Source organism: Ovis aries, chromosome 3 (genome assembly GCF_016772045.2).
Source record: "Ovis aries strain OAR_USU_Benz2616 breed Rambouillet chromosome 3, ARS-UI_Ramb_v3.0, whole genome shotgun sequence".
Taxonomy (NCBI): Eukaryota; Metazoa; Chordata; class Mammalia; order Artiodactyla; family Bovidae; genus Ovis; species Ovis aries.
Window position 1 is genome coordinate 86,840,757 of NC_056056.1, and position 13,095 is coordinate 86,853,851.

A 13,095-nucleotide genomic window follows, 5' to 3' on the forward strand; every position below is an offset into this window, starting at 1 on the left:
GTCTTAAGTCTACCTCATACAGAGATGCGTGAAACTTACCAATCTGCTCTCCCCTCAAGTGGTCTGGTTACACTGAAGCCTACACTGCTGAAAAGGCCACAACACCATGGATCGGACTATAAGAGCACCGAGACCAAGTGAACTCACTATTTACAATATGCGTTGAAATACTAGGAAATTAAACTAGTTAGTAATAGTGAAATAAGATAAACCATTACCTTCAGCCGGACGTCAATGCCCATGTTTCTTAAAAAAGTTTGCTGTTCTATTGGACCCAGGGAAGCTACTTTCCCCTGGGACATTCTACGCAAGTAACTGAAGTCCACGTCAGCTGTTAGGTCTGCTGTTCCTGGGGCAGTTAGGACGTCATGAAGCCGGTGGCCACGAAACCCCTTGAACGTAATTTTTAAATGATGAGTTTTTGTACTTTTATGGTTATCATTATCAAGATTAAAGAAATGCTATCATGTAGTCCACTTTACATAACAACTGTTAAAAAGGAATATATGGCCTACATTAGGGGTTTACAAACTCTTACAACATAGCACCCTTTCTTCAAATGAGATACTATGTGGAAAACCCACTATGAAGTACTATGTTGTAGTGCCTGAACATGCTGCCTTTGACATCTGTTGAAAATTCTCAGTAATGTCCATGGTGATGAAGAGAGAATTCTCCAGATGAACTCAGGTTAACAGAACCTAGACAGTGTTTTACAAAGTGTATCCATCGGCATATGCATTATAGTCTCCTGAGAACATGTTACTGGACTCTTTCCAGACCTAACAAGTCAGAATCCTGGAGGTAAATCTAGACAAACAGTGTTTTAAAAGAAACTCTCCAGGTTTTTCTTTAAAAAATAATAATAATAATAATAAAGTTAAACTTTTTTTTTTAACTGAAGGGAGGAGAAATTTTTAAGAACTTTTAAGAAAATCTTCCCACTTGAATTATTCAGATGTTTACTAGAATCTATGGAAACCTAGGTTCTGCAACTTAAGGAATAATGTAGACAATCTAGACCCTGTTCATAGGAAAGGTGGACAGTAAAATACTGGGTTAAGGGCAATTATAACAACATATATTAATTATAAAATAATGTAATGCAGCAAAGACAGACACTGTAGAAACCAAAATGAGATACATATCTTCAATGAACTTCAACCCTAACATATGACAACTAAGTAAACTATACCAGTTAAATTCTGATAAATCATGTGACTGAATTATACATACTCTGAAGGTGTCTGTCTTAGTCCCGTCATGACCATAATCCGCAATCAGGGCAGCACCTCCAGTTAGCGAAATGCGTTGAGAAAGTTCCTGAATAACAACCCCAGCCTCAGGACACACTTCCACATGATCCCTCGTTTCATCATCCTAGTAAGGGAATAGCTGAATCAAAATACATCATTCAAAAAACTTGTTTCCTTACGGTTTTCCTACAATGAGTATTTCTCAGTTATAATAAAAACAAATTCCTTGTCAATATGAATATGTTGTCTACACTCAACTTTTCACATGACACCCTTTGTATTGTATAGAACTCCTTGGTTCTCTGATGCCATCCACTCAGTTTACAAACACATTTTATTTTGATGCCTTTTATAAAAAGCCATAAGCCCTCCCAACTCTCCAGATGGCTAAGTACATTATCATTTCATTTATGGTGATTTCACTTCTATATCATAATTCATATAAATATATTCCACTGGGCTGAAACCATGGGAAAGGGATTTTTGTCTGCCTGGAACAGTGTCTGGCACATAAGAGACACTAAAAACTTGTGCTGGAAGAACAAATTAAATAAATCCAATATAACAAAACAGAGCCTATTAAGTATATCTGCCTTCTTTGGGGGCAAAAGGTACCCCAATGATATACCCTAAATCTAGTTAATACCGGCTTATAAACCAGTGTCAACGTAACTGAAGCCCTTATTTCCCAAGATGTTCAACTATTAAGGGTCTTCGAGAAGTACATATTCGCTTAGAAAGTATATGAACAGTAAATAATACTACTTGCCAACTGGATTAGTATATATTAAATTTCACTAGTTCCTGTTATTGAACAAAATTTTTTCCTCATTATGCAAATGTACATTAACTTTTGCTACCTCTTAACACCTATTAGAAAAGACCCTGAGGTGGCAGAGGATGAGATGGTTGGACGGCATCACCAACTCAATGGACATAAATCTGAGCAAACTCTGGGAGATGGTGAAGGACAGGGAAGCCTGGCGTGCTGCAGTTCATGGGGTCGCAAATAGTCAGACATGACTTAGTGACTGAAAAACAGACACCTATTGTAAGTGACATACTGACTTGCCTTGAAGTCTCTGCCTATAATAGCACAGGAGAAGGCAATGGCGCCCCACTCCAGTACTCTTGCCTGGCAAATCCCATGGACGGAGGAGCATGGAAGGCTGCAGTCCATGGGGTCGCTAAGAGTCGGACACGACTGAGCGACTTCACTTTTATTTTTCACTTTCATGCATTAGAGAAGGAAATGGCAACCCACTCCAGTGTTCCTGCCTGGAGAATCCCAGGGATGGGGGAGCCTGGGTGGGCTGCTGTCTCCAGGGTCGCACAGTTGGACACGACTGAAGCAACTTAGCAGCAGCAGCAGCAAGAGGTATAGAGTCAGGCAGACTCAGCCTGAGTCTCAGCTCATCCACTGCTTACTAGAGACAAGTTACTTCACCTTTCACAGTCTAGTTCCTCAGTACATATTCTAGGCTTACTGTGAGGATTAAATGAAATAATAAACCACTAAGCCCCCAGTGTGTGTTAGTCACTCAGTCGTGTTGGACTCTTTGCGACCTCATGGACTGTAGCCCACCAGGCTCCTCCGTCCCTGGAATTCTCCAGGCAAGAATACTGGAGTGGGTTGCCATTCCCTTCTCCAGGGGATCTTTCCCACCTAGGGATCAAATCCAGGTCTCCAGGATTGCAGGCAGATTGTTTACCAACTGAGACACAAGAGAATCCCAGCTTACTTGGCTTTACCATCTAAGCCCCCAGTGCTGTTTGATAAATTCCATGGTGTGACTACATAAACCACGGGGCCAGTTTCAAGCATAAGCCGACAGGCCTCAGTGTTCCATGCTGACATTCTTTACATCCTACACTGCTTGCTCTTCAGGACAACAGATTTCCATTCCCATTTGCTCCATCCAAATGACAGGGAAAAGTTATCACTGCCTCTCTCCTAAGTGTACACTGTTCAAGTGAAGAACTAAAAACAACTCTCAGAGGGTTAGCTTCTGGAAGCTTTATGAATTTGATTCGCACTCAGGTAAAATTAGGTAGCCAGAATGTGAAAAAATAGAAATGTTCACAAGCACTTAGGCTATTTTAAACTTATGTTTTGCAAAGAAAACAATTCATAGGTTTATGTTTAAAAGCTTATAAAATCAATAACTTCTGAGACAGAAATCCTTACTTATGGTCTAGAAAGTAGAAATCCTTTTTTCTCAGCTCAAAAAAGGGGAGGTGGGTGGGATAAAACAGGCAATCTAAAGCCCAAACGTGCCTGGGAAGTAAAGGATTTTTGAATCATTAAACCCAAACCTAAGATCTGTAGCCTCTTGAGATTATTCCTTGAGGACAACAGAGTGCAGCAGTACATCCACCATTTGGCAGACTAAAATCAGACTAGAATCATGTGCCATACTGTTGAAGCATGCCTTTTTTCTTTCACCCAAATTTAAATTTGAGACAAAAATGCATGCTCCAACAGTAGATGGTGGATGGCATCACTGACTCGATGGACGCAAGTCTGAGTGAACTCCAGAAGTTGGTGATGGACAGGGAGGCCTGGCATGCTGTGATTCATGGGGCCACAAAGAGTCGGACACGACTGAGCGACTGAACTGAACTGGAGGATAGTTTTGAGGATTGAATGAGAAAATAGAGTAACACAAAGAAAGTATTTAATAAATACTGTTATTGTTACCTTACTATATATACACTGTACAACACTGTTTTCACAGACACATAACTTCCTGTCAAGTAGACAATGTTGTCATCATTTGATAGAGAACTGCAGGAGACGATCCGGAACTTGCTGAGTAAGCACTTAAATTCTTATTACATGAAGCTCACACAGCCAAGGAATGACTTGAACCCATTCTGACAGATCCTATGCATTTGCACTATCAATAAAAAGCTCTTCTCATGTTACAAGGAACTCTAAAATAGGAACTCAGAGAAAATAAGACCGAAGATTGGGTTGGCAATAAACTTACGGAAAAAAAAGCTTATTCGTACTTGTATGAACGTTTCTGCTGGGGTGGCACATGGCGCCAAAACAAATCTCAGTTTATCAGAAACCTGTGGATCAATATCAACAAGTACTTCTCGCCATCCGTGTGGTGTTTTCTAAACACAAATAACAAAAAAACAAATTTCTGCAAGTCTGTTCTCAAAACCGCCTTTATCAAAATAGCAAATCTTCTCCTCTTATCATATATAAGCTAGATAAATAACATTTACAGAACATTTCACCACTTGAAATTATTTAAAGGCATTACTTCACTTCCTTTGAATAATATGAGTAGACTGACAGATGCAAACTATTAATGTTGTTTAGATAAGAAATGGAAGAGAGAGTAAGCAACATGGTAAGCGCCCCCAAAACAGAAAACAGACTTAGGAGGACTAATCAGAAGCTTTGCCAACAAATCACTACATAATAACCTATACTCTTAGCCCTAGAAGTTACCAGTACACACGCACTGCTACCAAATCTTAAATCTCCTCACAGAAAGAATGAAGAAAAATTTTAATTTTTAGAATTTAAAAATATTTCCTAAAAAAATTATCCTTCATTGTACTACAGTCACGTACCATCTTATATTCCCATACATCTTTATCCCAGAAGAATTAAGAATTCTTAATAATTATCCTAAGAGAACTAAGAATCCTTAATATTTCACTTTTGCTTTTCAATTATTTATATTCATCAAACTTCCGAATATAGCTAGCTTCAAATAGTAACAATTAAACATCATAAATGTTTATTCTTACAACAAAAGGCCCTTTGCTATTCGATTATAAATGTGACTTCTTTCCCATTAGTACCTGAAACTTATGCACAGGAAGAACATCAAAAAATTCATGTGCGAGATAAAAGCTGTACTCTGTTTAAAAACAGAAGAGAAAAATTAACACTTCAGCATTTTCAAGGCAATAAATTGGTTCTTTCGGACATTAGCAAAAAGAAAATGCACAGTTCTTCATATTGGAAGTTGTGATGCTTGCGTAATTACCACTTTCACAGAGTTATCCACCTCTTCACAGGAAACCTACTGTGCAGAACTGATACAGGAGCAACTATTACTATTCTCATTTTCCACACAGAGAGTCCCAGTTATCAGTGTAATCTTTAATGCACCACTAGGAATGAAATGAAATCAGAACTCAAATCTGTTAGCTACAAGAGGATTTGAATTTCCTAAAATCAAATGAGATGGTGAAGGCCAGGAATGGCTGTGGCACCTTGGCCAGGGTCAGACTACCACGTTAGGTTTGACCTGGGGCTCGTTAATATAATATCCTTGAGGAATACAGGGATTTCTCCACCACCCTTTACAAGTAAGGATAATCCAAAGACTACAATATTAAACTCATCTACGGGACTTCCTGGTGGTCCAGTGGCTAAGACTCCATGCTCCCAATGCAGGGTGCCTGGGCCAGTCCCTGGTTAGGGAACTAGATCCCATATGCTATAACTATTAATAACAGATTCCACACGCCGCAACGAAGATGGAAGTTCCCACGAGCTGCAACTAAGGCCCAGTATGGCCAAATAAAGAAATAATTTTTAACAACAAAAGTAAACTCATCTCCTAACACTGCCTCCTTCAGCCCCACTGCCTCGGGCTGCTTCATCGTCAGTACTATCTTAGGGGTAAGGAAAAACTGAAATGTACAACAGAGATCCCTATTTTGGTTTTGTCTGGTTTTTGCAACACTGCCTGAAATTCACTGCTCCTCAATGTTAGGAGATTTTATTTTCTAACACAGTGCTCTTCTCCAGAAAAAAATGTTTGTTAATCTCTATAAGTAAGAGAATTGGCAGCAGTAACTCAATCTACTATACTGCAAAACAAGGTTGTGCTCACATATCACTGTGAGGGGGTCTTTGATCAAAATTCTTTCATTAATCACTGTAAAATAATTACCTTTTGGAACATCTTGCAGATCTCGGTACCAGGAAACTGGAATTCCAGATTTAGTGACACCTTTCATATACACTGGGGATTCAGCATTTCGCTCTAATGGGACCTTCTCTTCAGTCAACGTTAATGCTTGAATCTCACTTAATTTCTGGCTCACCTCTACCAGATGTAGTGAAATGTCACAGTTTTTCAGCAAAGACCCAAGTTGACTAAATACCTAAATATAAAAAGAAGAAATTGGCAAAATACTGAGTGTTGAGTAGATTTTAGGTTTTCTAGCCATTTATTTCAATAATTTGTCAGTATCACAGTAGAAGTAATAACTGGTTTCAGAGAAATTTATTCTTCACACAGGTCACTCTCCAGCAGTCTATAAGAACCAAAACCTATTGGAGTTATTAAACATAGTCTATATAAGAAATGAACAGTCTACAATACCATTTGCTTTCCTACTGATAAAAATTAGAATTATGACTAACAAATGAAAATAAAAGCTTTAGCATCCAATAAAAACAATGATTCAGATTAGGGAGTCTAAAAAAAGACCAAGGAAATAAAATTTATATGGCCTTGATTTTAACTTTGAAAAAATGGAGATTTATTACTTGTAAGACCTGGAAATTGCATATCACACCTAGTGCCACATAGCATGTTCACGGCTTGATTTTAAAAAGCTGCCCTGTCTACAAAACAATCTTACCCGAGATGATCAGACTGTATCCACAAGAAATCAGATTTGAACAGCACTAATGACTTCACAGTTTAACTTCGAGATTCTTTCCATTTCAATTTTTCCTCAGCTACACATACTTTTTATTTTTAGCCATTGTAAACATAAGGAGGAAAAAACCAAATATACTGATGTTTTATCAATATATATTAATGCAAAATATTCAATGCTAATTATATAAGTACATCAATTTTTTTCACTTGAATTTAATATTCACTGGTGACTTTTTCAAATTCAGTTTTGAGATGAAACTACACATGGAAAACTTCTTCCTAAGAGAAAAATGTGAGAGCTGGACTATAAAGAAACCTGAGCTCTGAAGGATTGACGCTTTTGAACTGTGGTGTTGGAGAGGACTCTTGAGAGTCCCTTGGACTGCAAGGAGATCCAACCAGTCCCTCCTAAAGGATATCAGTCCTGGGTGTTCATTGAAGGGACTGATGTTGAAGCTGAAACTCCAGTACTTTGGCCACCTCATGCAAAGAGTTGACTCATTGGAAAAGACTCTGATGCTGGGAGGGATTGGGGGCAGGAGGAGAAGGGGACGACAGAGGATGAGATGACTGGATGACATCGCCAACTCAATGGACATGAGTTTGGGTGAACTCCAGGAGTTGGTGATGGACAGGGAGGCCTGGCGTGCTGCAATTCATGGGGTTGCAAAGTCGGACACAACTAAGCGACCGAACTGAAGTGAAGAGAAAAATCCTTCAGAAATTTGATCAAAAATAAAACATTTGTAATTATGCCTTTGGAGAAGGCGATGGCACCCCACTCCAGTACTCTTGCCTGGAAAATCCCATGGACGGAGGAGCCTGGTGGGCTGCAGTCCATGGGGTCACTAAGAGTCGGACAAGACTGAGCGACTTCACTTTCACTTTTCACTTTCATGCATTGGAGAAGGAAATGGCAACCCACTCCAGTGTTCTTGCCTGGAGAATCCCAGGGACGGGGGAGCCTGGTGGGCTGCCGTCTATGGGGTCACACAGAGTCGGACATGACTGAACCAACTTAGCAGCAGCAGCAGCAATTATGCCTTTGGCTATTTTCTTTATATTCTTTGGCTGTTTCAGAGTTCTTAGAACTTGAAATAGGGAACCACTCTCAAGACATTTTTAAGACCTATGGGTATAGTTTGGTGCATATGGTTTGGAGCACAGAGTTTAAGATATGGCAAATGGTTGTGAACATCTTGTATTGGTAAGAGGGTAGCTATTGAAGATGCGTAGGCAGGGGAATTGATAAAGCCAAATATTTTCTTTCCAAAAAACAAACATAACAGTTGGATTATAGGGAGGCAAGGATTAAGTATTTGGTATTAACACATACACACTACCATATATATAAAACAGATGAACAACAAGGAACTATATTTAGTATCTTATAATAACCTATAATTGAAAATAATCTGAAAATAATTATATATAATCACTTTGCTATAACCTGAAACACTGTAAATCAACTATATTTCAACAAAAAAAATTAAAAAACCTGTGGGCTTAATTTTTAAGGTACTTGAGACAAAATATTGTTTGAGAATTTTATTATTTTATATTCAAATGTCTTTGTCAATTTAAAAAGATACAAAATTGAGCCCTGAAAACATAGGTCAGTAAGTCTTTTCCCCACCGAGCCATACAATATAATGATTCTTCTTCATCAGACAATTGTAAGCTTTAAAAAAAACTTCAATTCCTAATTTCAAGCAGAAATTACATAACATCAGGAAATTTTAATGTCTTGAAATTGAATGGGCTTTTGGTGTTGTTTTTTTTTTTTTTACACGAATTGTCAGGTACATGCAAAATAAACTCACAATTTATTTTGGGTCACACAATATAAGTAACTTTGATGTTAACATATAATGTCCAGTAGCTAGTCACAGGAGTTACAATAAACTATACTTAGAAGCAGTATATGAGAGTTCCCTTGCTCCTCATCCTCACCAAGTCTTTCTAATTTTGAGTAGAATGGTTTCTCACTGTGATGTTAACTTCTATTTCTCTGACTACCAATGAGTCTGAGCATCTTTTTGTATTTGTTGATCATATGGATTTACTCTTCTATGACAGGTCTGTTTACATCTTTGGCTTGACTTTTCTGTTGAGTTCTCTGTCACTTTCTTATGGATTTAAAGGAGTTGTTTTATGTATTCTAACTGTCAGTTCTTTGTTAGTTGTATGTGTTGCAAATAACTCCTCCAACTTTGAGCTTTGTCTTGTCACTTTATGATATCTTTGAAGAACAAAAAGGTCCTAGTTTCTTTAAAGAACAAAAAAGTTCTTAATTTTAACGTAATGGAAATTATTAATCTTTTTCTTTGTGGCTTCTGCGTTTTTAAAACTCCCTACTCAAAAGATGAATACATTCTTCCATAATGTCTTCTAAATGCCTTTTACTTTTTAACTCACATTCTCCCCAAACCCCCACTTTTTAAGATTACAAACAGATACTAATAAGTAATGATTCATTATATTCCCTTGACATTATATTTTAGCTGAGAAATATGAGAGAAGGAAGTAAGGCTGAAAGCCAAGGAAATCAACAAAGTTTTCAAACTCAGTTAAAAGTAACAAGATTCTGGACTTCGTTGGTGGTCCAATGGTTAAGAATCCACCTGCCAACGAAGGGGACACAGGTTCGACCCCTGGTCCAGGGAGATTCCACACGATGTGGGGCAACGTAGCCCCCGAGCCACAACTACTCAGCCTGTACTCTAGAGCCTGCGCCCCGCAACATACTGAAGCCCATGCGCCCTCGAGCTTGTGCTCTGTAACAAGAGAAGTCACGCAAGGAGAAGGCCTTGCGCCACAGCTAGAGAGTAGCCCCCATTTGCCGTAACTAGAGAAAGCCCGTGCAGCAGTGAATGCTCAGCACATTAAAAGTAAATAAAACTGAATTTTAAAAACAGATAACAAGATTCAGGTACATGAGACTTTATTGCTTACCCTCAAAATATCTTCCAAGAGGGTTCCCTTGCCTGGGCCTAGTTCCACCAGTTGGAAAGCTGCATTTTTTCCAGCGGCTATCCATTCACTGATGAACCAGATCCCTAGGAGCTGTGACAAGGAAAGAACTACATTTGAGCATTATAAAGCATAAAAGGATACCAGGATGTAAAACTATGTAAACAGACTTTATACCAGAAAGCAAAATGTCTGCAAACAACTATACATGTTATTCAATAAGTTCATGTATGTATACACACATAGGAACTTCGCAGTACAACACATACCACTTATGATGCTTAGTCTCAGAAGAAAACACCTAATTAAAAGGCAGCCTCCATTATAAAAGGTCTCAGGACACATACTGAAAGGTACTAGTATTTGAAAGCGAACAGATATATGAAATATGATTAGGCCACTTCTTCATATTCATGTAATTTCAATAATTACATCGCTTTAAGTGATAGTTAATATTTATTAACACCTAGATTCTTCTTCCTTTTGTGTACTATTTCCTATTTCTAAATTGATCAAAGATTATATAAGGAAATAAATGAACTAGAATTCCTGAAAAGAATTCAAAGTTTCCTAAAGGGAGACTTTTACTATAAATACAGCTAAATAAGAAATAGGGGCTTTGGCGCACATCTTGATTGCACTAATTCCGCAGTGTTTTTTTTTTATCTTTTCTCTCTTCCTTCTTGGGTACTCCCAACTTTCTTTTACACCTCACCTGTTGTCTCTCTCCATCCTTCCATTCTCATTTTTCATCTGGTTCTCCTCTTTTCCAATGCCTCACCTTCTGTCTCTTTTCATTCTCTTTCCTTTTGTTCTTCATATTGCTACATTTCCTTTTCTACATGAAGTATAGACCTTTTAAATGTCCTCTATACACCTCTATTATTCTCTATTCCTTCAGTATATAAACCACTAAAAAATTAAAACTTCACGAATCACAAAAAACAAAACTTATAGAACACTACTGTAGAATAATACGACTTGATTTTCTCTCAAACGTTAGTAATAATTAGTTTCTTCTATAGTTTACATTGAATATTACCTCCCCAAACATCTGACTTATTTCAGGTGAAGTAATGAAATCTCCTTCTTCTCCTAGCATGTCATGCTTCATATAATAGCCCTACATAAGAAAAAATTGGAAAAAACATTAATTTTCAAATAAGCTTTTTAAAACACCCCTCCAAAATCTTATATAATGTATACAACTAGAAAAACAAGTATTTCATGAGAAAGTTCTCTCTTCTAAATAAGCAAAATAAATAGTGTCTTTACCTAGATTTTACAAAGTAAGTCTTTTTGCAGAACTGGTAGAAAAACATAACCAAGGAACTTCCACAACCCCTATTCCTACCACACTATTTGCTTTCAGTCCCTATCAATCTGGGTTTTGTCTTTTTCACCCTCAGAATTAGTTAAAACAATCCACAGTGATCTTGTGCAATTATTTGCTTCCTCGTTTATGGTTCGTTTTCTCATCAGAACATAACTGCAGGGCTCCACTGTCCACTGCAGTATCCCCAGAGGCTGAAACAGTGTGTGGCATAGTTGGCGCCTCAACAAATGGATAAATGAAGAGCAGATCTCAACTCTAACCCAGGTAAATGTGTTCTAAAGGTTCTCCTTACCTGAAATTTTGGTACACTGTAGCACTGTATACAGGCATTAAAGGATCCCTTCTTTTACTAAACCTCTGGACCCTGAGTCATTCCACTACATCCAAAAGCAAAAGGAAAATGAACCCTGGGATTCCACAGATCTCATAATTCAAGCCAACAAAAAGTGAAACACTGTAAAATAAAAGAATCACAGGCTTTCACCAAGTGGCTTTGTACAGCAGAAAGGAAATGAAAGTCAGAAAGCTGTAACACTGCCTAATGCTATAACATAAAGGTCCAGACCTCCCATTCTCAATGGAATATGCTTCCAATGCTTGCTGATGCCTTCGCAACACAGCTTTCCAAGCACCAAATTCATATTTCCTGTTGCCTACTGGACATGCCACCTGAGTCCCACAAACACTTCACATTCATCCACTGAACTCAACTCTGTCCTACCTCTTCCTACTCCTGTATTCTCTTCTTCCTGAAAAATAACTGCAACCACCACCACAAACCCAAGTAGGGAAGTCATCCTTCCTCCGTCCCATAAATCCAATTGGTTACATTGTCTCCTTAACATCTTTGGAACGTGTCCTCTCTTTAATGCCACTGCCGCTGACTTGACCCAGCCCTGATCAACTGACAGATTTATTTATCTGTCCCAAGGTCGTCAATACTTTGGTCAGCTGATGCAAAGAACTGACTCATTGGAAAAGACCCTAATGCTGGCAAAGACTGAAGACAGGAGGACAAGGGGACGACAGAGGATGAGATGGTTGGATGGCATCACCAACTCGATGGACATGAGTTTGAGCAAGCTCCAGGAGTTGATGATGGACAGGGAGGCCTGGCGTGGGGCAGTCCATGAGATCGCAAAGAGTCGGACACGACTGAGCGATTGAACTGAACTAAAGGTCTCCAAGCCTGACTCTTGTCCTGGAAGGCTCCCGCCAGGGCTGAGGGCCCTCGGGCTCCTCTGCGCACATCCTCCTGGTTCACACATGACAGCGCTGCTCGAGTGGGCCTGGTGGCCTGGTACCCCGACTCATACCTTGGCTGGGTTCGTCAAGACCTCCTTCATGTACTCGGCCACAGTGATGGGACCAGTAGACTTGATTTTGTATATAAGATGCCTCAGCATAGGGGTCACGGAATTGTTTTCGGCAGGCTCATTCCCAGAGCTGAAGTACTTTCCTCTCCAAAGGCAAGGAAGGACTGCAAAAAAAAAAAAAAAAAATTATACGGAACTCATTAGAAATCTTAGTGTTGACACAGCAGCCTGAGTGATTTCAAGGCGGCTTCGTCAACCTTTCACTAAGCCAAAGCCAAGAAAGCGATCTCGGGCCGCCATCGGCCCAAGACCACACAGCCATTCCATGTCTAAGTCTGCAGCCCAGAGCGCCCCAGAGCCCTCTCAACTGAGGAAGGCGCCCCGGGCTGTTTCCAAGGCAACAAGGGTTTGAGCACCGCAAACTCTTACCTGCGCGCACAGCGCACAGCCGCCTAGCGCCGGCTGCCGCCAAGAAATTCATCCCTAACTTCTCCTGCGGTAAAGCTCCGCCCGGAAATAGGAATTGCGCCTGTTTCCTGTGAGGGCCACGCCCCCTACAGGAA

General features: G+C 39.3%; 1 protein-coding gene across 5 annotated transcripts in view; it reads right to left on the reverse strand.

Annotated features, from left to right (window-relative positions):
* Nucleotides 1-13,050, reverse strand: part of NDUFAF7 (NADH:ubiquinone oxidoreductase complex assembly factor 7) — a 29,843-nt gene extending 16,793 nt beyond the window's left edge. For 4 of the 5 annotated variants that reach the window (XR_009599860.1, XR_009599861.1, XR_001038880.5 and 1 more), the window contains exons 1-9: nt 12,962-13,050; nt 12,533-12,696; nt 10,923-11,003; nt 9,863-9,973; nt 6,188-6,401; nt 5,085-5,143; nt 4,272-4,382; nt 1,237-1,380; nt 219-392 (exon numbers count right to left, since the gene is read on the reverse strand). Coding sequence is in view for 2 of the 5 variants with exons in the window: in XM_004006018.6 (XP_004006067.2) it covers nt 219-392; nt 1,237-1,380; nt 4,272-4,382; nt 5,085-5,143; nt 6,188-6,401; nt 9,863-9,973; nt 10,923-11,003; nt 12,533-12,696; nt 12,962-13,013 (1,110 nt within the window). In the remaining 3 variants the exon portion in view is untranslated. Of the gene's footprint in view, nt 1-218; nt 393-1,236; nt 1,381-4,271; nt 4,383-5,084; nt 5,144-6,187; nt 6,402-9,862; nt 9,974-10,922; nt 11,004-11,508; nt 11,671-12,532; nt 12,697-12,961 lie in introns of those variants that run through there. The other variant, XM_012173546.4, reaches the window with a different exon arrangement.
* Between the last annotated feature and the right edge of the window lie 45 nt (nt 13,051-13,095).